Source organism: Schistocerca piceifrons, chromosome X (assembly GCF_021461385.2).
Source record: "Schistocerca piceifrons isolate TAMUIC-IGC-003096 chromosome X, iqSchPice1.1, whole genome shotgun sequence".
Taxonomy (NCBI): Eukaryota; Metazoa; Arthropoda; class Insecta; order Orthoptera; family Acrididae; genus Schistocerca; species Schistocerca piceifrons.
The window spans coordinates 510,761,387-510,785,069 of NC_060149.1; the positions used below are offsets into that span (position 1 = coordinate 510,761,387).

Sequence of the window (23,683 nt, forward strand, 5' to 3'; positions counted from 1 at the left end):
TGCCTGAAAAAAATAAAGAAAGAAGAAAAAAAAAAAACGTTATACGCCAAGAAGAAGAGGAGGAAATGAAATGAAACTTCACGGGTTAAGAAGGTTTGTGATTTTATTACAGTGATTGAAAAATCGAGTCAGGTTTTCCAAGAACTTGGCATTATGAGCCCACTTACCAGTATGACATTGTAGCTTCTCTGACTTGGTCTCATGCACTGATTCGGTTGGGAAGGTTGTCATAAAGCCGTTGTATCCTCTCCTGAGGCAAGCTGACCCATAACTATTTTAAGTGGCACTGGGACGGTGTTGATGTCCGCGTTTGTCCATCACATGTTGTATCGGGCACAGATCTGGGAATCTTGCTGGCCACTAGAGTAATTCAACATCATGCAGACCGTCCACAGCCACACATTTCTTATGTGGACGAACATCGTCCTGTTGAAAAGTCGCATCTCAATACTGTCACATGAGAGATGACACATAAGCACACAGGATGTCCTTGACGTACCGTTGTGGTGTCATAGTCCCTCAATTCAAAAATGTTCAAATGTGTGTGAAATCTTACGGGACTTAACTGCTAAGGTCATCAGTCCCTAAGCTTACACACTACTTAACCTAAATTATTCTAAGGACAAACACACACACCCATGCCCAAGGGAGGACTCGAACCTCCACCGGGACCAGCCACACAGTCCATGACTGTAGCGCCTTAGGCCGCTCGGAATCCCTCAGTTACTGCTAGCTGGTGGCTCTCCACACCATGATGACAGAAGTAAAACCGCTGTGCCTCTTCAAAACATTGGAAAAACAGGACCAGGTCGCCACCATACCCGCCACCGGTGGCTATTTGGGATAGTACAGGATCACGATTCGTCTATCAACACAGTGTAATGCCATTCATCAACAGTCCATACTTCCCTGTCGTGGCGTCATTCGAATTGCAACCGTGTGTGTTGTGGTGTTAATGGCAGCCTACTCGTCGGACGGCAGTTCCCTAGGCCGGCTACTGCTAGTCTCCGATCAATAGAGCGGGAAGACAGAATGTAGCAAGGAGTCCATTACTTGTTCCAGGGTTTCTAGGGACACCTGTGGAAGGGTTACTATATGCTTGGTGCACAATACGGTCATTCATTCTTGTGGTAGTCAGACGTGGTCGACTGGAACCTTGACAAGAGAATGCCTGCCCTCAAATTCCCAAGCAGTCCAACATCGGACCGCTGTTACCTTCGGACGCCCCAGAAGTCTGGATATTGCACGATTCGACCAGCCAGCCAAATGGGGACCAACAACGAGGCCCCTTTCAAACACTGCAAGTATCTGATAACGCTGTCCGCTGTCTCATACGAGTACACGGCATTTCCATCTTATCCACAGTGATCAATCAATATTTGACGTTATTCATGCGCCTTATATTCCCCCATTGGTTCAAATGGTTCAAATGGCTCTGAGCACTATGGGACTCAACTGCTGTGGTCATAAGTCCCCTAGAACTTAGAACTACTTAAACCTAACTAACCTAAGGACAGCACACAACACCCAGCCATCACGAGGCAGAGAAAATCCCTGACCCCGCCGGGAATCGAACCCGGGAACCCGGGCGTAGGAAGCGAGAACGCTACCGCACGACCACGAGATGCGGGCATTCCCCCATTGGACATGGAAACAACAGTAACAATGAACAACAGTAATGCAATATCTGTCAGGATAATTTCAACTCTAATAATTTAACTACCCGACGATGGCGTGTACATGTTCGAAGTTACTTACATTGATGGCTGGCCGTGGGTGCTTCTCTCTGTCTCTCTCTCTCTCTCTCTCTCTCTCTCTTTCTCTCTCTCTCCTTTTTTTCCGGGCAACGGAAGTCCGCCTCCATAGCTGAGTGGCCAGCGTAGGTGACTGCCAAGGTGAGGGCAAGCGTTCGATTCCCAGACTGCCAAGGCTTTTCGCTTGGTGGGTGGATTGGTACAGGATTCGCTCAACCTCATGATGCCAGTTGAGGAATAACATGATTGAGATGCAGCGGCTCCAAGGTCTGGAATGTCGGAAAAACGACAGGGAGAGCGGTGTACTGACCACAGGTCCCTCCATACCGCATCTACAAGACGCTGCATGGTGGAGGATGACGGGCGGACGGTAGACATCCTTTGGGCATATAGTGCGAGGAGTAGGAACTCTATTGTTACTGTAGCTTGAAAAACGGAGCTCTATGTTAGTCTCTCATACTAGGGGTTGTGCTTTTGGAAGCTGCATATGGATTGCAGGGTCTGTGGTTGTGCCTGGCGGTGGGATCTGCACTAAACGCGGCGGGCACGTGGCTCAAGGCTGTGGAGGCGGCAGGGGCGGTGGCGCGTTTCTGGCTGCTGTTCGCCGGCCAGACGCTGGGAGCCATCGCCCAGGCTTTCATGCTGCCCGTGCCACCCGCGCTCGCCTTCATCTGGTTCGGCCCCAAGGAGGTCTCCACTGCCTGTTCGCTCGGCTTCTTCGGCTACCAGGTAAACCTCTCCTTACAGCAGAAATGGCGCAGTTCTAAGACACCGGACTCGCATTCTAGAGGACGCCGATTAAGACGGATTCAGATTTTCCTTATCTTTCCGACACAGCTTAAGGCGAATTTCGCGTTGGTAATTTTGAAAAGGTGAGAATGTGTTCCGTCCCTAATGATCTCGACATAGACTCGACATTCAAACCTAATCCTCCTCCCTACCTTCATTTCTAATCCGAGATCTTAGGAACTGAGGTGAAATCGTAAATACAAATCGCTGTACGGACCCGTTATTTGAAATGCGCGATACTTACCGTAGATTTAACATATTACATTCATCCGGAATGTGCTTGTATTCTAACTTTTCTTGACCTACTTTTTTTGTCCAGGCCACCTAACTCATTGGGTTTCTAATTAGTTACTTCTCTTTTTAAAAGAGCTTTGGTCGGTACGTGCACACATCATATAGTGATCTAAAAGATCTCAAAAACGTACAAAAAATGGTTGAAATGACTCTGTGCACTATGCGACTTAACTTCTGAGGTCATCAGTCGCCTAGAACTTAGAACTAAGTAAACCTAACTAACCTAAAGACATCACGCACATCCATGCCCGAGGCAGGATGCGAACCTGCGACCGGAGCGGTCGCTCGGCTCCAGACTGTAGCGCCTAGAACCGCACGGCCACTCCGGCCTGCCAAAAACGTACAATTACAAGAAATATTAATTACATAATTACTAATAATTTGTAAAAAGAACTTGCGGGAATGCGACCGGGTTACGTCTTCGATAACTGCCGCTATTTCAACATAAGGACACGCCATAATTTTCCAAGACACATGCAAAGAGAGAGCGCTGTGTGAAGAAATTTAACCGTCAGTACGCGGGACTGCGCCGACCGAGAACCGTAATACAGCATATGTAGAAAGACAACACGCAAACCGTTAACAAGTAATGCCACCACACAACGGGTGAGCAAGTAGAATTAAATCTATCCCCATGTTGATTGACCTGCTCTCTATCTGGCTACACAACAGAGGGGAAAGGTAATGCTACTTGCTCACCTTCTGGTAATTAATATTTACTATCGACAACTTCTGATGCAGTTCATACTTGGTTCTGTATTAGGGTCTGTTGTTCTCGGTGTGTGTATGTGCAAGGGGTTGGCCAAAAACCGGGAACACTGCGAGAAATTCATGTTTGAACACAAATGCAGATGCTAGGAAAACCTGCAGGTCACGCTGTTGCATTTGACGACAAACGGCTCCTGTGCAGTGTCCACAATACTCGTGCCAGTAGTGGTCAGAACAGTATTCTGTGTAGTATGAGTGCATTATGTCCGAGCTAAGTGTGTTCACACGTGAGCAAACTGTTGGTGCTCGTTTGGTGGGTGCTTCCGTAACCAAGCTAGCCGAAATGTCTGGTGTTCGAAGAGGCACCTCAAAAAAAAAAAAAAAAAAAAAAGTTATACCGTATGCTGATTGGGGAGGGGGGAGGGGGGGGGGGGGGGCGCGGCCCTCAACTGGGCGGTCATCAGCGCCCGTACAAAGTCCCAATATTTTTACACAGTCCAACTTTTGTACATAGCCCAATCTAGCCTCAGTCACAAATGATGATATTGATGATGAAATGATGAGGACAACACAAACACCCAGTCCCCGGGCAGATAAAATCCCCAATCCGGCCGGGTATCGAACCCGGGACCCCGTAATCCAGAGTTAGCAACGGTAGCCATTAGACCACGAACTGCGGACGCGAAAAATAAGAGGACGACAGTGGCAAAAGCACTACAGAACTGAATGTCGCACTCGCGAACCTTGTTATTAGCACCAAAACAACACGAAGGGAGATCAAGAAGCGGGGAATTGGAGGCGACCTGGAATTCCAAAACTGCACGCTAGTGCTGAAAATGCCCGTGACCGACAAATGTGGTGGGGGAGCCATAAAACCTCGACTACGGGGCAGTGTAAGAGCGTCATTTGGTAAGATGAGTCTTGTTTCATACTATTTCCAACTTCTGGTCCAGTTTACGTCCCAAGAGTGAAACATGGCGGAGGCTGGGTGATTTGTGCAGACATATCGTTGTATTACATGGGCCCCACGGTTATTCTGTAACGTCGCATTACCGCTTAGGATTATGTGACCGTATTGGCTGATAAGGCCCATCCCACTGTACAATATTTGTTCCCCATTGGTGACGCTATGTTCCAAGATGATAGGGCCCCTGTTCACACAGCTCTCAATATTATTAAACCCATGTCATCTGCTATGGAGTGAAGGATGCGTGATCGCTATCCAACTCTATCTTCGTTAGCTGAACTTGCCATTAATTTGCCTTAAGAACGGTATAAGATTCCCTTGAAAACCGTATAGGACGTGTTATTAACCATTTGCAGACGACTGGAATCTGTTTTGAGCGCCAACGATGTTTTCATGTACCGTACTAGGCATCGGAATGTGTTGTTTTTGTATTATTTCCGTATCATCGTCCACTCCTTCTCTCTCTCTCTCTCTCTCTCTCTCTCTCTCTCTCTCTGTGTGTGTGTGTGTGTGTGTGTGTGTGTGTGTGTGTGTGTGCGTGTGTGTGTGTGTTTTCTGTCTTTCGGCACATGCCGTATAATGGTTTTTGGTAGGTATTACCTCACCTGCTAAGGGTTTAAATTTCCTAGCACAGAGATCTCTCGGTGTATTTGTTTCTTGAAAATGACACTGTCTTCACCTGTCGAAATATTAGCTGTTGTCGAAGAAATCACGCTTCTGCATTCCCGTAAGTTGTTCCAACGTTTTATACGCCGGGAGTAACTCAGTTGTCATACTCATAACCTATTTATCTTGTTTCACACTTCTACTATCATATTTTAAAAAAATAAAAATACCCGAACACTACCTACATTGCTCAATCATAGAAGACATTTATGAGTGTTCTGAAGGTATAAATTGCCTACATACACGCCAACGGAGATTTTGCTTGAAGATTAGTAACTTTTTTACAATTATTGTTGATGAACATGAGAGGTTACAAGCGGTATATTTTGCCACAATAGATAACTTACTGTGAGGTATATAGTGGTCGGGGAGTTTCTTGTAATACATTATTAACAGTAGGCTACTGTAAACAGAGATTGTATCCTATTAACGTTGATGTTGATTATTGTTTTAGTAGTAAGCGAACAGCTAAGTGATTATTTAAGATCGTTATTTGTGAGTGTCACACTGTGCGTTACCACAAATTTTAGCATAGGCTGCAGCTGCACCGTTGTTGGAGAAGACGTCGATGTAGAGTATAGAGGTTGCCTTCGATGAACAGTGAAGTGGACAGCATCAGCCATGTATCTCTTGCCGTGCTGCTATAGTCATCCTTACTACCACCTACATTGTTCACACACAGCCTGAGTGGCTAGAGTAACACCTAGTCCATAGGTACTTTTAGACCCTATCTCATATAATGAATGCAACCTGCCAAAGCTCGGGAAACTGGAAATATACCTCATGTTTCAGATAGGGGTGGCTACAAGCTTGCTGGTGAATCCTCTGCTGGTGCGGGACCACGAGAACATTGAGGACATAGGGCATGATATCCGCGTGTCTGCCTACGGCGTGGCCGCAGCAGCAACCGCTATCCTGCTACTCATTTTGTTCTGTGAGTGGAACTTCATGTTGTAAACACTCTAACATATATTCTTTATTGTATTACTTTATCATTTTCATCTAATGGCACATTTACTCTTTGTTTTGCCTGTGTAACTCAGTCGCCCTTCCTCCGGGAATTTCTTACTTGATGTTTCAGTTCTTGGTAATTGACGTGAAAACACATTGTTCAGAGATGAAACTCTTCCATATTGATGTTGTTTTGGTCTTCGGTCCGAATACTTGTTTTAAGCAGCTGCAGTAGCCTGTGCTGTACAATTCTTTTCATCTCTGAATAACTCGCGCAACCTAGATCAGTCTGGATCTGCCTACTGCAGTCAAGCCTTGCTCTCCTACAATATTTAACACCCGTCCCGCCACTCCCCTCCGTTCGCCCGCTCTCTCCACTCATCCCTCTCCCCCCCCCCCCCCCCACACACATTTCTCCATTACCAAATTGACGATTCCTTGATACCTCAGAATGTGTCCTGTCAACCGATCCCTTTCTTTTATTAAGGTTATGCCTCCCATTCGAATAATATCTCTTCATTAGTTATCAGACGCATACATGTAATCTTCGTCATGCTTCTATAGCCTCAAATTTCAAAAACTTCTATTCTCTTCTCGTCTGAACTGTTCAGCGTCTACTTTCACTGCCGCACAGCGCTACACTCCAGCAGTAACCTTCCGGAAATGATTCCTAACAATTAACTTTATATTAAATGTAAACACATTTTTCTAGTCTAGAAATACATTTCTTGTTATTACTAATCTGCATTTTCTATACTCTGTACTTGGATCATGGTCAGTTATTTTGCTGCCCAAATTGTGAAACTCATGTTTCATTTCCTAATATAATTTTCTCAGCATCGCCTGCCTTACTTCACTTGGTTCTATTACATTTGTTTTACTTTAGTTGATATTTATCTTATAACCTTTTTCCCGATACCATCCATTCCGTTGCACTGATCTTGGAAGATAACAATATCATAAGAAATCCTCAAAGTTTTTATTTCTTGTCCCTGAACCTTAATTCCCTTTCCAGATATCCCCATGATTTACTTTAATGCTCACTCAACGTACAAGTGAAGACCAACTTTGTCAAAAGCTTTTCCTTTATGTAAAAATGATATAAACGTAGGTTTGCCTTTCTCCAGTCCTCTAAGATAAGTCATAGCGTCAGTATTACCTCGCATGTTCCTACATTTCTCCGGGACGCACACTGATCTTCTCCGAGGTCGGTTTCTACCAGTTTTTGGTTTTTTCTGTAGCTAATTGGTGTCAGTATTTTGAAATCATTACTTATTAAACTAATTGTTCGGCTATATTCACACTTGTTAGCATGAGCCTTCTTTGTAATGGGGAATATTATACTCAATTTGACGCCTGGCGGTTGTTTACTTCTCCCATAAAGATGAAACAGTTTTATCATAGTCCGTACAGCCAAGGCTCTAATTAATGAGAGAATGTTATCTACACCAAGTGCCTTGTATCGACTTAGGTCTTTCAGTGCTCACAGTATCATCTCCATCTATTTTCCCTTCCCTTTGCAAAGTATTGTCTACAAGTTCGTTTCCTTTCTGTGTCCCTTTTTTCTTAGCAATGGCTTACCATCTGAGCTCTTGGTATTTATACAGTTGCTTCTTTCCCATTGGTATGCATGCTTCTACAGCGTTGCATTTTTCCTCCACTTCTGCTTCGGTCGCTCTCAAATTCGTGAATATATTTAATTTTTCTTGTAACAAGAAAACAGACCGTTTTGAAACAAATATTTCTGCTTATAACTTTATTCGTAATTACCCTCTACAACCTGTCGAATATGATTTCACGGACACCCTGTACACGTGATGGTTTCTTGGATGCAAAAGTAAAAAAGTTTAAAGGATGACATGTCATAAGTTTCTAGGCCACTAAAAACGGATTACTACACGGTCCTGTGACATTAATGTGACCCTCGCCTGTGTTTGACGTCAACGTGCAATAACCACTCACAGACGACTGGTGACAGCCGGTAGAGGCTGTTCATGGGACATGGAAAACAGCGCAGTTGTTATAATGTGGAGAGGGAACGATTTATCTCTTGTCCAATAGGGTATGATTATTGGCTTTCGGGCCAAGGGTGGAAGCATTTCCAAAACGACTAAGTCTGTAAACTGTTCGTGTGCCGCCGTGGTTAAAGTATACTGACCTCTCAATTATGTTGTATAAATTTTCAACAGGCCTTATGTCTGGCAATCTGGGTGGGCAAATCATTCGCTCGAATTGCCCAGAAAGTTCTTCAAACCAGTCGTGAACAGTTGTGGCCCAGTGACAGGGTGCATCGTCGTTTGGGAACATGTGGTCCATGAATGGCTGCAAATGGTCTCCAAGTGGCCGAACTTAACCATTTCCAGCCAATTATAGGTTCAGTTGGACAAGAGGACCCAGTCCAATCCATATAAACACAGCTTATCCCTTTATGGAGCCACAGTCAGCTTGCACAGTGTCTTACTGACAACGTGGGTCCGTGGCTTCGTCACGTTTGCGTCACACTCGAACTGTACCATCAGCTCTTACCAACTGAAATCGGGACTCATCTGACCAGGCCACGGTTTACCTACCAGTCGTCCAACCGGTATGGTAACGAGTCCAGGGGAGGCGCTACAGGTGATGTCGTGCTATAGCAAAGGTACTCGCGTCGATCGTCTGCTACTAGCCCATAAACGGCCAATTTCGCCGCACTATCCTAACAGATACAATTGCCGTACGTCCCACATTGATTTCTGCCGTTATTTCACGCAGTGTTGCTTGTCTGATAGCAATGAAAACTCTACGCAAACACCGCTGCTCTCGGTTGCTAAGTGAAGGCCGTCGGCCACTGCATTGTGCGTGGTGAGAGGTAATTCCTGAAATTTCGTATTCTCGGCACGCTTGAATTCTCTAACGATTTCCGAAATAGAATGTCCTATGCGTCTGTCTTCAACTACCATTCCGAGTTCAAAGTCTGTTAATTCTCGTCGGGCGGTCATAATCACGTCGGGAACCTCTCCAAATGAATCATCTGAGTACAAATGACAGCTGCGCAAATACACTGGCATTTTATACTGTAGCTTGTGTACGCTATGTTACCAACATCTGTATTATGTGCATATCGCTATCCCATGACTTCTGTCAACTCACTGTATAGCATGTATGACGAAATGGCGTTATCCAGAACCGGTGCCGAAGTTAACTATGGTGTACCACGGGCCATAAATAACAAGGGTGAACGACGGTAGCGGAGATGTTTACGGCCGAATGGACATGAACCGTTGAGGAATTGCCTGCCCGGATGAACCAAGGGCTACCAACAGCGTCTCCTAACGGCCATTCAGCGAACGTTTCTGTGTATGGGCCTCCGCAGCAGCCTCCTGGCCAATGCTCCCATGCGGACTGCTGTTCATCGGCGACAGAGGCTGGAATTTTCGTGCTAATACGGCAACCGGACGTCCACTGAGTGGCAACAGGTGGCCTTTTCAGATGAATCACGTTTTATGCTCCTTGGACAGAAGAAAGCAGACACCCAGCAACAATCACTGGAGGATTCCAAGCAGAAAGAGGGGCGTTACGGTTTGAGGATTGCTTTCGTGGCATACCCTCGGTGATTTCGTCATTTTGAAAGCCACAATGGATCAACAAAAGTATTCGATTATCTTTGGGGTTCATTTCCGCCCCTACATGCGGTTTGTTTTTCTTTGGCACGATGGCATCTATCAGCAGGACAATGCAACGTGTCACACAGCTTACAGTGTACGTACGTGGTTCGAAGAACCCAGGATGAGTGTACCGTACCTCCCTGGCCATCAGACTCCCTGGATTTAAACCCAATCGAGAATTTGTGGGACCACTTCGATCGGGCAGTTCGCGCCATGGATCCTCGAACGAGAACAGCTGGCCACAGCACTGAGCCGGCATGGCTCCACATCACTGTCGGTACCTTCCAGAATCTCACTGATACTCTTCCTACACGTCTCTCAGCGGTTGGCGCTGCAAAAGGTGGTATTCAGGCTTATGACAGGCGGTCACATTAATGTGACCGCACAGTGTAGCTCACCTCATAGAGGCTGACACGAGCTTGTCGTGTTTCGAAGAAATCATTTTGGCAAGTGAGTGAAATGATTTTAGAAAACCACGAAACAGTCAATATTATTGGTGGGAAAAACAAGTCTTGAATGCACATCCTGTGGTGTAACCAGTGAGCATTTAGCTTCATTTCTAAACAAATAAACACTTCTAAATAAATAAAACCGAAAAGAGGCGCCATTTGTACTTCGAGACAGTTCTTATTTACTGAAATTACTAGCTTGGCTTTGGCCACGTATTTATCTATTCCAAACTTCTATTGGCCCACCTCCTTCCAGTTCCTCTCTCTCTCTCTCTCTCTCCATCTCCTCCTCCGCCCTGTCTCGTCTATCTCCTGCTCCCCTCTCTCTCTGCCCCTCTCTTCCTCCACCTGTCTCTGTCTGTCCACCTCCTCATGCTCTTCGCTGTGCCCATCATCCCCTCCCTTTCCTTGTCCATCTCCTTTTCCAACTCTCTCGCCTATGGCCTACACCAGCCCCTCCCTGTCCGTCTTCTCCTCCCCCCTATCTCGTCTGGGCCTCTTCCCCCTCTCTCTGCCTACCTTCTCCTACACCCCGTCTCTGTCTATCATCTCGTTATCCCCCACCATCCCAATCGGAGGTCTGTGTTTTTTATCCCACAGTATTTACTTCAAGATTGTAAGTAACATGTGTACTAAGTTTAGTAGAAATCGATCAATGGGTCTAGGAGGTGATGCTGAACATATCTCTACGTGACACAGATTGCACGTATACAGTATACTCTGATTCTCTTCTGTTTTACATCATTCGACTCCAAGGAGGAAGGTCAGTTTGTTGAGTTATTCAGCTATGTGACTTGACCTTAAATCCAGAAACACGCTGACAAAATTTTTAGCTCGCTGCGTGCTCATTCTCGGGTCCTAGTTGACACATTGAACAGCACAAATAAGAAACAAACAGTAATTCATACATTTAAAATTATTCAAGTCAACTAAATACAGGAAACAAATAGAAACCGGTCATTTCCGAACATTTTTAAGTCGCCTCTTCTCATACAAACCCCCAACCAATCGGTAGTGGGGAAGCATAATCCTACAGTATTTTTATACGAATACTAAGTCATGTACCTAACAAATATGGTTGAAAATGCTCCATGTGTTCCTGAGTTATGCTTCAACGTTACCCCCATTTCATTGCGATCCCTATGGGAAATAGGTGGTTCTTAAGCCCACAGTATTTCTTTCCAGGCAGCAAGTAACCAGTAAACCCCGACTTTTTAAAGCGCCTAACTTCCCTGTGTAACACAGCTTCTAACTTCTGATTATAAATGAGTTAATGTGGCAAATATTTGACGTTAAACATATAAAAGGGAAAAAGCTTAAGAAAGGTTTGAAATTATGTTCAAAGATAGTTGCAAGTAGCTAAGTGTTCTCATTATCAGACACTGGATGAGTTTAGTATCGATAATTCGCTCTCCGTTTTAAGAAAATCCAGTTCTTCATGTATTTCAATGTTTATGACGTCATATCTCCCGAACTATGGGTCGTAAAATGGTATAATTTTGCAGTTACATTTAGTATTATATGTGGATACTGTCTGCAAAATATGTTAGGAATAAAGTTAGTAGTAAAGAAGTAATAAATTAAAAAACAGTCCGTTGCGACAGCGTTACTGCATGAAAAGCGAAAATGCAGTAAGCTATAAACTTTCTTGTTCAAATGGCTCTGAGCTCTATGGGACTTAACATCTTAGGTCATCAGTCCCCTAGAACTTAGAACTACTTAAACCTAACTAACCTAAGGACATCACACACATCCATGCCCGAGGCAGGATTCGAACCTTTGACCGTAGCAGACCCGCGGTTCCGGACTGCAGCGCGTAGAACCGCACGGCCACCGCGGCCGGCTATAAACTTTCTTCTTTCGTCATTTTGTGTAGAGTGTCAGCAGGGAAAAGTTACATAAAGATTTGAAACTGTGTTAAGTTTGCTGAAGTTCGCTAAGTGCTCTCATTCTCAAACACATGAATGTACTTCGGGTAGTTGCGTGCCGTGAGCTACGATTCTTTTCAGCCCCATTCCCATCACTTCGGAAGGGAGGTGGTTTCTACCACCAGAGTGTTTCTTTCCAGATAACAAGTGAAATATGTACCAAGTTTGGCTGAAATCGGTCCAACAGTTTAGGAGGATATGTTAAAAAATACATTCATGTTCATGTAGATTACATACATATTTATAAAATGTAAGGAGTACTTCAGTTATTACTACCCATTTACATTAGTCTTCAAATAATACAGAATGAGCTCACCCAATGGTGTAATGAAACTCTGGACACACACCTGGGAGGAGTGAAGTGGAAATACCGCAGGGGCGCTCTGATTGAGGGTTCTCGTAGTTCCCAAGGCTCAAGTTGCTGGTTTCCTTAAAAAGAGCCAGCCTCTACTATTTCCTCAAACTTGTCCTTTCAGAGCTTGTGTTCCGTCTCTAATTACCTTGAAGTAGCGGAAACCTTTAAATTATAGCCTTCCTTCATATTTCGGAATAGCTGCCATGACTTCTATAACTGGGCATTATTGTTGTTGTGTTGCAAAAGAGCTAACACCGTGTTACTAGTGGAGGCCGAAATGCACGCGTTTTAGCTTACGCAGGCTGGCGTGAGGAGAGAAGAACTATACTGACGTGAGGTAATATTATCTGTTCAGAATACATTCATAGTAACTGAATATGGCGCCATACTAGATCGTAGCAAATGACGTAGCTGAAGGCTATGCTAAACTGTAATCTCTGCAAGTGAGAGCGTAGGTAGACAGTGACCCATCGCTAGCAAAGTCGGCTGTACAACTGAGGCGAGTGCTAGGGAGTCTCTCTGGACTAGACCTGCCGTGTGGCGGCGCTCGGTCTGCAATCACTGATAGTGGCGACACGCGGGTCCGACGTATACTAACGGACCGCGGCCGATTTAAAGGCTACCACCTAGCAAGTGTGGTATCTGGCGGTGACACCACAATTGTTGTTGTTAGTGATAGTGTCACATGAAAGATCCAACAGAAACAATATGACACGAGAGAGATTGCCGGTGATCTGAGATTATCATCTCATACGCTCCTATTCTCACCAGCTAGTTGAATGAATTACGTGTAATATCACACTGGTTCGACAAAGGACTAAAACGGTGTTCAAGTTATGAATAAAGGAAATAAGTATGATGAGATCGTGAAGCTGAAAAAATTAACATATGTTACGATTGAAGTTATATTTTGTTGATCGAATTTACCGGTAACAAATCTGGCACCACGCCTCTGTACTGTTTCGATGTCTTACTTTAATCCATACCGGTGGGAGTCCCAAACGCTCGAGTTGTACTCAAGAATGGGACCCATTGATCTTCAAAATGTGCTCTTTTTTATAGATGAGCTAAGCTTTCTTAAAATAAATCGAACTCGACCGTTCACCTTACCTACTACGATACTTAAGTGCCCGTTCCTTTTCGCATCGCTCTGCCACGGTACGCCTAGATATTTGATCGATGTGACGTGTCAAGCAACACACCAAAAATGCTGAGTTCAAATTTTACAGGATTATTTTTCCTGCTCATTAGCGTTCTCTACATTGAGGGCAAGCAGATATTCATCAGACTAAATAGAAATTCTGGGAGTTATCCTGCATCCTTCTACAGTTACTCAACTTCGACACATTCTCGTACACCACAGCATCATCAGCAAACAACCTCAGATAGCTGCCCACCCCAGCCACTTGATATCTACACTGAAGCGCCAAAGAAACTGGTATAGGCTTGAATATTCAAATGCAGAGATATGCGAAAAGGCAGAATACGGCACTGCGTCGGCAATACCTATACAGGGTGTTACAAAAAGGTACGGCCAAACTTTCAGGAAACATTCCTCACACACAAAGAAAGAAAATATGTTATGTGGACATGTGTCCGAAAACGCTTACTTTCCACGTTAGAGCTCATTTTATTACTTCTCTTCAAACCACATTAATCATGGAATGGAAACACACAGCAACAGAACTTACCAGCGTGACTTCAAACACTTTGTTACAGGAAATGTTCAAAATGTCCTCCATTAGCGAGGATACATGCATCCACCCTCCGTCGCATGGAATCCCTGATGCGCTGATGCAGCCCTGGAGAATGGCGTATTGTATCACAGCCGCCCACAATACGAGCACGAAGAGTCTCTACATTTGGTACCGGGGTTGCGTAGACAAGAGCTTTCAAATGCCCCCGTAAATGAAAGTCAAGAAGGTTGAGGTCAGGAGAGCGTGGAGGCCATGGAACTGGTCCGCCTCTACCAATCCATCGGTCACCGAATCTGTTGTTGAGAAGCGTACGAACACTTCGACTGAAATGTGCAGGAGCTCCATCGTGCATGAACCACATGTTGTGTCGTACTTGTAAAGGCACATGTTCTAGCAGCACAGGTAGAGTATCCCGTATGAAATCATGATAACGTGCTCCATTGAGCGTAGGTGGAAGATCATGGGGCCCAGTCAAGAAATCACCAACAATGGCTGCCCAAACGTTCACAGAAAATCTGTGTTGATGACGTGATTGCACAATTGCGTGCGGACTCTCGTCAGCCCACACATGTTGATTGTGAAAATTTACAATTTGATCACGTTGGAATGAAGCCTCATCCGTCAAGAGAACATTTGCACTGAAATGAGGATTGACACATTGTTGGATGAACAATTCGCAGAAGTGTACCCGTGGAGGTCAATCAGCTGCTGATAGTGCCTGCACACGCTGTACATGGTACGGAAACAACTGGTTCTCCCGTAGCACTCTCCATACAGTGACGTGGTCAACGTTACCTTGTACAGCAACTTTTCTGACGCTGACATTAGGGTTATCGTCAACTGCACGAAGAATTGCCTCGTCCATTGCAGGTGTCCTCGTTGTTCAAGGTCTTCCCCAGTCGCGAGTCATAGGCTGGAATGTTCCGTGCTCCCTAAGACGCCGATCAATTGCTTCGAAGGTCTTCCTGTCGGGACACCTTCGTTCTGGAAATCTGTCTCAATACAAACGTACCGCGCCACGGCTATTGCCCCGTGCTAATCCATACATCAAATGGGCATCTGCCAACTCCGCATTTGTAAACATTGCACTGACTGCAAAACCACGTTCGTGATGAACACTAACCTGTTGATGCTACGTACTGATGTGCTTGATGCTAGTACTGTAGAGCAATGAGTCGCATGTCAACACAAGCACCGAAGTCAACATTACCTTCCGTCAATTGGGCCAACTGCCGGTGAATGGAGGAAGTACAGTACATACTGACGAAACTAAAATGAGCTCTAACATGGAAATTAAGCGTTTCCGGACACATGTCCACATAACATCTTTTCTTTATTTGTGTGTGAGGAATGTTTCCTGAAAGTTTGACCGTACCTTTTTGTAACACCCTGTATAAGACAACAAGTGTCTGGCGCAGTTGTTGGACCAGTTACTGGTGCGACAATGGCAGGTCATCAAGAATTAAGTGAGTTTGAACATGTTGTTATAGTCGGCGGACGAGAGATGGGACACAGCGTCTCCAAGGTAGTGATGAAGTGGGGCTTTTCCCGAACGACCAATTCACGAGAGTACCGTGGATATCAGGAATCCGCTAAAACATCAAATCTCTGACATCTCTGTGGTCGGAAAAAGATCCTGCAAGAACGGGGCCAACGACGATTGGAGAGAATCGTTCAGCGTGACAGAACTGTAACCCTTCCGCAAATTGTTGCAGATTTCAATGACGGGCTATCAACAAGTGTCAACGTGCGAACCATTCAGAGAAATATCATCGAAATGGCCTCTCGGAGCCGAAGGCCCACTCGAGTACCCTTGATGATTGCATAACACAAAGCTTTACGTCTCGCCTGCGTGCGTCAACACCGACATTGGACTGTTGATGACTGGAAACATGTTGCCTGGTCGGACGAGTCTCGTTTAAAATTGTATCGAAAGGATGGACGTGTAAGGGTATGAAGACAACCTCAAGATACCATGGGCCCTGCATGTCAGCAGGAGACTCTTCAAGCTGCTGGAAGCTTTTCAATGACGTGGGGCGTGTGTAATTGTAGCGATGTGTGCTCCCTGACACGTCTAGATTCAACTCTGCCAGATGACAGGTACGTAAGCATCCTATCTGATCACCTGCATCCATTCATGTCCATTGTGCATTCCGACGGACGTGGGCAATTCCAGCAGGACAGTGCCACACCCTACACGTCCAGAATTGACAGAGTGGCTCCAGGAAAACTCTTCTGAGCTTAAACACTTCCGCTGGCCACACATCTCCGCAGACATGAACATTATTGAGTATATCTGGGATGCCTTGTAACGTGCTGTTCAGAAGAGATCTCCACCCACTCGTATTCTTACGGATTTACGGACAGCCCTGCTGGATTCGTGGTGCCGGTTCCATCCAGCATTATTTCACCCATTAGTCGAGTCCGTGCCACCTCGTGTTGCGGCACTTCTTCGTGCTCGCGTGCCTTACACCATATGAGGCAGGTGTACCAGTTTCATTGGCTCTTCTGCGTATGTGTATAGAAAATAACAGCGGTTCCATTACACTTCATGGGGCAGTCCTGACGATACCCTTGTTTCTGATGAACACTAGCCGTCGTGGACAACATACTGGGTTCTGTTACTTAAGAAGTCTTCGAGCCACTCACATGTTTGGGAACCCACTCCGTATGCTCGTACCTTCGCTAGCAAAATGGAATCCGTATGTTGCCCTTCATCCATGGTTCACAGAGCAAACCGAATTTCGCACGAGCGATGCTCTCTAAATCCGTACTGATTTGTAAAAATGGTTCAAATGGCTCTGAGCACTATGGGACTCAACTGCTGAGGTCATTAGTCCCCTAGAACTTAGAACTAGTTAAACCTAACTAACCTAAGGACATCACAAACATCCATGCCCGAGGCAGGATTCGAACCTGCGACCGTAGCAGTCTCGCGGTTCCAGACTGCAGCGCCTTTAACCGCACGGTCACTTCGGCCGGCTTACTGATTTGTAGACAGAAGCTTTTCCGTCTCCAGGAAAATTATTATATTAGAACTTAGAATATGCTCAGGAATTCAGCAGCAAACCGATGTTAATGATATTGGTCTACAATTGTGAGGGTTCATTCTTTTACCCTTCTTATATAAAGGAGTGCCTGCTCTTTTTTCCAGCCACATGGAACTTTGCGGAGGGTGAGAGAGAGATTCGCGATAAATGCAAGCTACGTAAGGGGCCAGTGCCATAGAGAACTCACTGTAAAACCGAATTAGGACTCCGCCCGGTCCTGTTGACTCATATATTTTCAACTCTTTCGGTTGCTACTCTACGCCAGGGATGCCTATTACTATCTTGCCCATGCAGTAGTTGGTGCAACGGTCAAAGGGGGCTATGTCTGTACGATCCTCCTGGGTGAATGATTTCTTAAACTCGAATTTTAAAACGTCAACTTTTCTTCTGCTGTCTTCGACTACGCACACCAGACTGATCAACGAGTGACTGGATATAGCAGGAGATTATGATATAGCAAGAAATCGGCACATTTTTAGCGTTGGAATAAATGGGAATAAAACCAGGTGTAGTGCTATAGATGAAAAGCGCGTGGCTGTAGAGAGAACAACGCGTGAAGCCTTCAACGACTGCTGCAGCACAATATTGTCGGAAGATCTGACAAAAAACTCCACTCATTCAAGGACGGATAGGAACTAAATTGAAAGCAGCAAGACGAAAGCAAAAAACCATAACCCCACTGACAAATATTCATTAACAAACGAAAACCCAAGAATATTGCCCCACTTTCAGTCTCCTACCACTGACAAGATGAGCGAAATAGATATTAGTGTCAGTGGCGTTGATAATCAGCTGAAATTGTTGAATTTCAACAAAGCCCCAGGGCCAGATAGAATCCGTGCCAGCTTCTGTACTGAATTTGCGGCTGAGTTAGCCCCTCTGTTAACCATAATCTATCGTAAATCTCACGATTATAAAACAGTACCTAGTAGTTGGAAGAAAACACAGGTCACACCCAACTACAAGAAGGGTGTCAGAAGTTATCCACAAAGCTACTGTCCAATACCCTCGTCATCCACTTGTTGCAGAAACTTAGAACATATTCTGAGCTCAAATAGAATAAGATATCTCTAAGATAATGACATCCTCCATGCCAATTGGCATGGATTTCGCAAACATCGATCATTTAACCCAAATCTCACTTTTCTTAGATGGATCAAGGAAGTCAGATAGATGCAGTGTTTCTTAATTTCCGAAAAGCAGTTGACTCGGTACCACACCTGCGCTTATTAACAAAAGAACAATCGTGGTTCCGTAAACTTTCCTGCGTAATAATTGGTTGTATTCATTTCGGGTCTCCAGCCGGAACATATCGTCATCTGGACACAATATTTCGACGGTCCACCTGGCCACCATCTTCAGTTGAGTAGGCCGCCGTACTAACTCGCCGGAACTGAAATCAAACACTCCGTGGCGGCTCCCTTATGCACCGCGCGTGAGTGAACATAACTGCCCTCTAGCGCAAGGCACAACAGCACAAAAGTGGTGAAAGCTCGCGGAACGATAAATCGATATCAAAGGCGATTGATAGCTTTTGATGACCGAAACAAGGACCGTTGTTTTTTAATGTCAAACAGAGCAGGGTTCCAACTCTTACTTAAAGGATACACCTTATCTCTGTTTATAATATTGTCATAAAGCCGGATTTCAATGGCTTCTTTCACTACACAGCCCCAATGCCGTGACACAGGGGCAACCACTTGTGTCTCATCGTACAACATTTTATGTCCTTCAGTAAGACAATGTGCCGCCACTGCAGTTTTTTCTGACTGAAATAAATGCGTGTGGCGATGATGTTCCACGCAACGATCCTGAACCGTACGAATCGTTTGTCCAATATAGGCTTTTCCGCAATGGCAGGGAATCTTGTAGACCCCGCTCTTTCTCAAACACAAATCATCCTTCACTGAGCCCAGTAGAGCTCTGGTCTTAGCTGGCGGACGGAATACACTTTTAATATCAAATTTCTTTAAAATTCTTCGTACTTTTGAAGATATGCTCCCCGCAAAAGGTAGGAATGCCACCGATTTGCTCGTATCTTCTGTTAGTTCCTTCGAAGGTCCAATCTGTAGAGCACGGTGGATCTGATTGTCAGTATAGCCTCTCTGCTTGAACACAGCTTTTAGATGATCTAGTTCTTGTGTTAAACTATCTGCATCTGAAATGGCGTAAGCTCTTTTTACCAACTCAGTGGTGTCCAAGGTACCGCTGTTGTGCCTTGTGTTAGATCACAGTTATGTTCGCGCACGCGCGGTGGACCCACGGTCGGTGTATGAAGGAGCCGCCGCATGTTTGATTTCAATTCCGGCGAGTTAGTGCGAGGGCCTATTCACCTGAAGATGGCGTCTAGATGGGCCACCGAAATATTGTGTCCAGATGACAATATGTTCCGGCTGGAAACCCACCATGACTACAATCAAAAGAACGATCGGCGCGAGGGCTAGCCGCGTGGTCTAGGGTGTCTTGTCACGGTCCGCGCGGCTGCCCCCGTCAGAGGTTCGAGTCCTCCCTCGGGCATGGGTGTGTGTGTCGTCCTTAGCGTAATTTACTTTAAGGTAGATTAAATAGTGCGTAAGTTTAGGGACCGATGACCTCAGTGGTTTGGTCCCATAAGACCTTACCACAAAAAAAAAACCGATCGTATGGGGTACCAAGGGAAATATATGAGCAGATTGAGGAATTTTTGGTAGGAAAGACGCAAGAAGTTGTCATGGATGTGGAGTCATCGAAAGATGTAGAAATAACTTCGCGGGTGTGCCCCAGGGAAGTGTGTTAAGTCCCTTGCTGTTCATGTTGTATATTAATGAACTTGCAGACAATATTAATAGTAACCTCTGACTTTTTGCAGATGGTACTGTTATCTATAATGAAGTACAGTACGAAAGAAGTAGCACAAATATTCTGTCAGATCTTGAAAACATTTCGAAGTGGTGGAAAGATTGGCAACATGCTTTAAATGTTCAGAAATGTAGAATTGTGCACTTCACAAAACGAAGAAACCTAATATTCTATTACTATAATTTCAGTGAGTCACAGCTGGAATCCGTTAACTCATGCAAATACCTGGATATAGTACTCTGTAGGGACATGATATGGAACGATCACACAGATTCAACTCCGGATAAAGCAGGTAGCAGACTTCGGTTAACTGGTAGAATACTAGGGAAATACAATGCGTTTACAAAGCAGATTGCTTACGAATCACTCGCATAATCTGTCCTAGAATACTGCTCTAGTGTGTGGGACCCGCACAAAATAGGACTGACAGGAGAGATTTAACGTAAATAAAGAAGGTAACCAGATTGGTCACAGGTTTGTTTGATCCGCGAGAGAGTGTCACAGAGATGTTGAAGGAACGGAACTGGCAGACTCTTGGAGGTAGTCGTAAGCTATCTTGAGAAAGCCTTCTTACAAGGTTTCAAGAACTGGCTTTAATGAAGACTAGAAATATACTACAAATCCCCTACATATTGCTCCCATGACGAGGACAATATTAGAGTAACTAGAGCGCGTAAAAGGACATTATACAGCCATTCTTCCCATGTTCCAATGGTGAATGGAACGAAAAGAAGCCCTGATAACTGGTAAAATGGGACGTATCCTCTACCATGCACTGCACAGTGGTTTTTAGAGTATGGATATTGATGTAGATGTACAATCTCTTCAGCGTCGTCAGTGGGAGAATCTAATCAAGCTGCACAAGAACAGAGAAATCAGATGGTCTAACTTTCTGTAGGAATAATCTCAACATTCATCTGAAGGAGAAATAGTGGAATTTAGGATGGCCAGATAGGGATTTGATCCTATTTCCCGCGGAGTGCTGCGCTTTCCTTAAATCTGCTCAGAAGATTGCAGACTTGTCACATTTAGAAACGTCACGGTCGTTGAGCTATTCTTCGGTTTATGGTTGGCTCGATGTCAATGGACTCTTATCCTCTGACTTACCTTTCTTCCTCTGAGCATATTACGAGATAAACCTTTACCATTATGCTGTTTATCACATCGTTGTGTAAAAGCTGTCGAAACTGTAAAGCAGAGGGAAGGAAGGGAAAAGTGAAGGAAAGGAACGTCGGCATTACTGAGGACGACCTCGTATCAGTAGACTCGGGGCGAATAAATACTTACAGATGTAAGTGACGAAAATTCGCCATTTAATGTGAGCCATTAAAGAATAGATCCATGTAAAAAAGTTCCGTGTCGACCCTATAAAGACTAGAAGGAGAGCGATATTAGATATAACGAACAGAGAGCATGTAGTGTTTCACTGATTTTCAGTTTTCAGGAGCAGGCCACCAACTCCGCCGAGCAGCGCGGCGCTTGATCGAGCCAACGCGGCGCCGGACAGGATGCTATCCGTCGTGCGTCGCCTGCTACACATGTGCAACTTCCTCGTCCTGCTTTCGGCCTTCAGCTTAAGCTACGCTGTGCTCAACGCCTTCGCCACGCTCCTTAACCCTGTCATTCTGACTTATTACGAGGTCAGTAACTTTCCTGCGTTTTTCTTAGTGGGAATAGGGGAAAGAGTTCAATAAAATCTTCGTAAAACCTCTGGCCTTCTAACCTTATCACAACCACGTCTCTACCTTTCCCAACATATCTAGTAACTCTATACTGATTACAAGGGAAGTCTTACAAGTACGTAATTTGATATTATCATACGATGCACCCTATCACTCTATAGGTCATTGACCCGCACTTCCCATCTACAGCATCTTTCTAGAACATCCAACCATGGCACTCAGACCACTTCCATTAGGCGTTCCTTAGAATGAAACACTTTAAAATCTGTTTATGTCGGGCACTGCTAAAGGTAGAAAACTGCTTTGCGAAATAAATTATGGAATCGCTTCCTTCTCGAATACAAAAACCTTCCTATAAGCCGTGTATAACAAACAATATCCTGTGTATTGCTAAGATGAAAATGAGATTTCACTGGAATAGTGGTCAAAAATTCTAAATAAAATGGGGACTAGGCTTCGTTATTTACATAATCAAAGGAACAACAAGTCCATGTCAGTGTCAGAATAGAAGGTGGTATGCGTGGAGGTAACGTATATCAGGGGTTCCAGATGTTTATTATCTTCAGTTAGAACCCTTTTTGTTTCGTAACTGCAGTATTAAATTTGGTGTTAATATTAGGTCTCCTAAAACCAAAATGGCCCTCTCCTACTCTGCTCTCAGTTTTTTGTTCATTTCTATGATAAATTACTGTTGTGAGTATTTATTCAACGTTGGGGTGTAATACTGCCATATTAGAAAAATATCGTACGTAAGGGCAACAGATAGTCAGGGAATTAAACAAAACTCCTTCGCTTTAACAATGTGACCCTAAGTTGATTGTGAGGTAATTTTCACATCTGTCCACTTTTTCTGTCTTTGGAAGCATAATCACCACATTCTTTTGAAAATCTATTGGAACTTCCCTAGTTTCATAAATTTAACTCGAGAGCTTGTATAGTTCTTGTACCACCCTTTGACTTACTGGTCAATTTTTATCCCAAGTTAATTAATTTTCGGCCATCAGACTGTTAAATTAGTAGCAGAGCTCACATCCTTTGGTCGTATTCGCTCCTAACAATGACCGTGTGTCCTAACGAATTCGACAGCGGTTAACGTCATTATTATGGGTATGTATACTCTTACTGTCTGGGAAAGTACTGGATAGTAACAGTTCAAGTTACATAACGCTTTTGGAGATTATTATCAAATACCATTCACTATGGTTCCTAGCTCTTTCATCCATACTGTTGAAATCACGTTTAAAACTTTCACACACGGAAGTCAATTACCAGCAATAAATTCTTCCAGTTGTATGAAATAATTTACGTAAGATACAGTCTGCGTAAATCACTCGCTATATCATTTCGTCTCTCTCCTGTTGGTAACTGATGTACATCCATTTTAATATCTTTACCCCGACTACACGCTTGGAGTCCATACTCCGGCCCAAGACTCGACAGACTTCTATCGGCCTATCGGCCGCACAAGCCGTGCTGCAGTTCAAGAAACTAACGATGGAAAGTAAGGTACACTGCCCTTAGCTACGGTGAGTGGTACGCTTACGCCTTGAGACGTTCGCTATTATTTCATCATTGTCTGGGCATTTGTCACTTCGAATTTCATGCATAGCTTTTTGAAATTCACAAATAAGTATTGAATCTTTTCCCTATCGTCTCCAGCGCTGTGCATTCGTTTTCTGTTTGACTAATTTCTTCTGGTCAACTACAAAGTTATTCCAAGTGAGGGAGTTAATAATGACGTATTAGGAAATTACGGTAAATAAAGCTCAAAGATGGGCATGGAATTAAAGATAGACCCGTTGCTTCAACAATGGCTGTTTAAAACTTCTTCCGCCTCATGGACAATGTCCCTGCATTACTGGTTCCTCTTCTCCGGGAATCTTTCAGATTTCAAGTCCTACTACCTTGTAA

The 23,683-nt window shown here is 44.5% G+C and overlaps 1 protein-coding gene across 1 annotated transcript in view; it reads left to right on the plus strand.

Annotated features, from left to right (window-relative positions):
* The window catches only part of LOC124722468 (feline leukemia virus subgroup C receptor-related protein 1-like), a 94,187-nt gene that overhangs the window by 13,164 nt on the left and 57,340 nt on the right, over nt 1–23,683 (plus strand). The window contains exons 2-4 of the mRNA XM_047247624.1: nt 2,253–2,483; nt 5,971–6,112; nt 21,528–21,730. Of these exons, the coding sequence (XP_047103580.1) occupies nt 2,253–2,483; nt 5,971–6,112; nt 21,528–21,730 (576 nt within the window). The remainder of the gene's footprint in view (nt 1–2,252; nt 2,484–5,970; nt 6,113–21,527; nt 21,731–23,683) is intronic.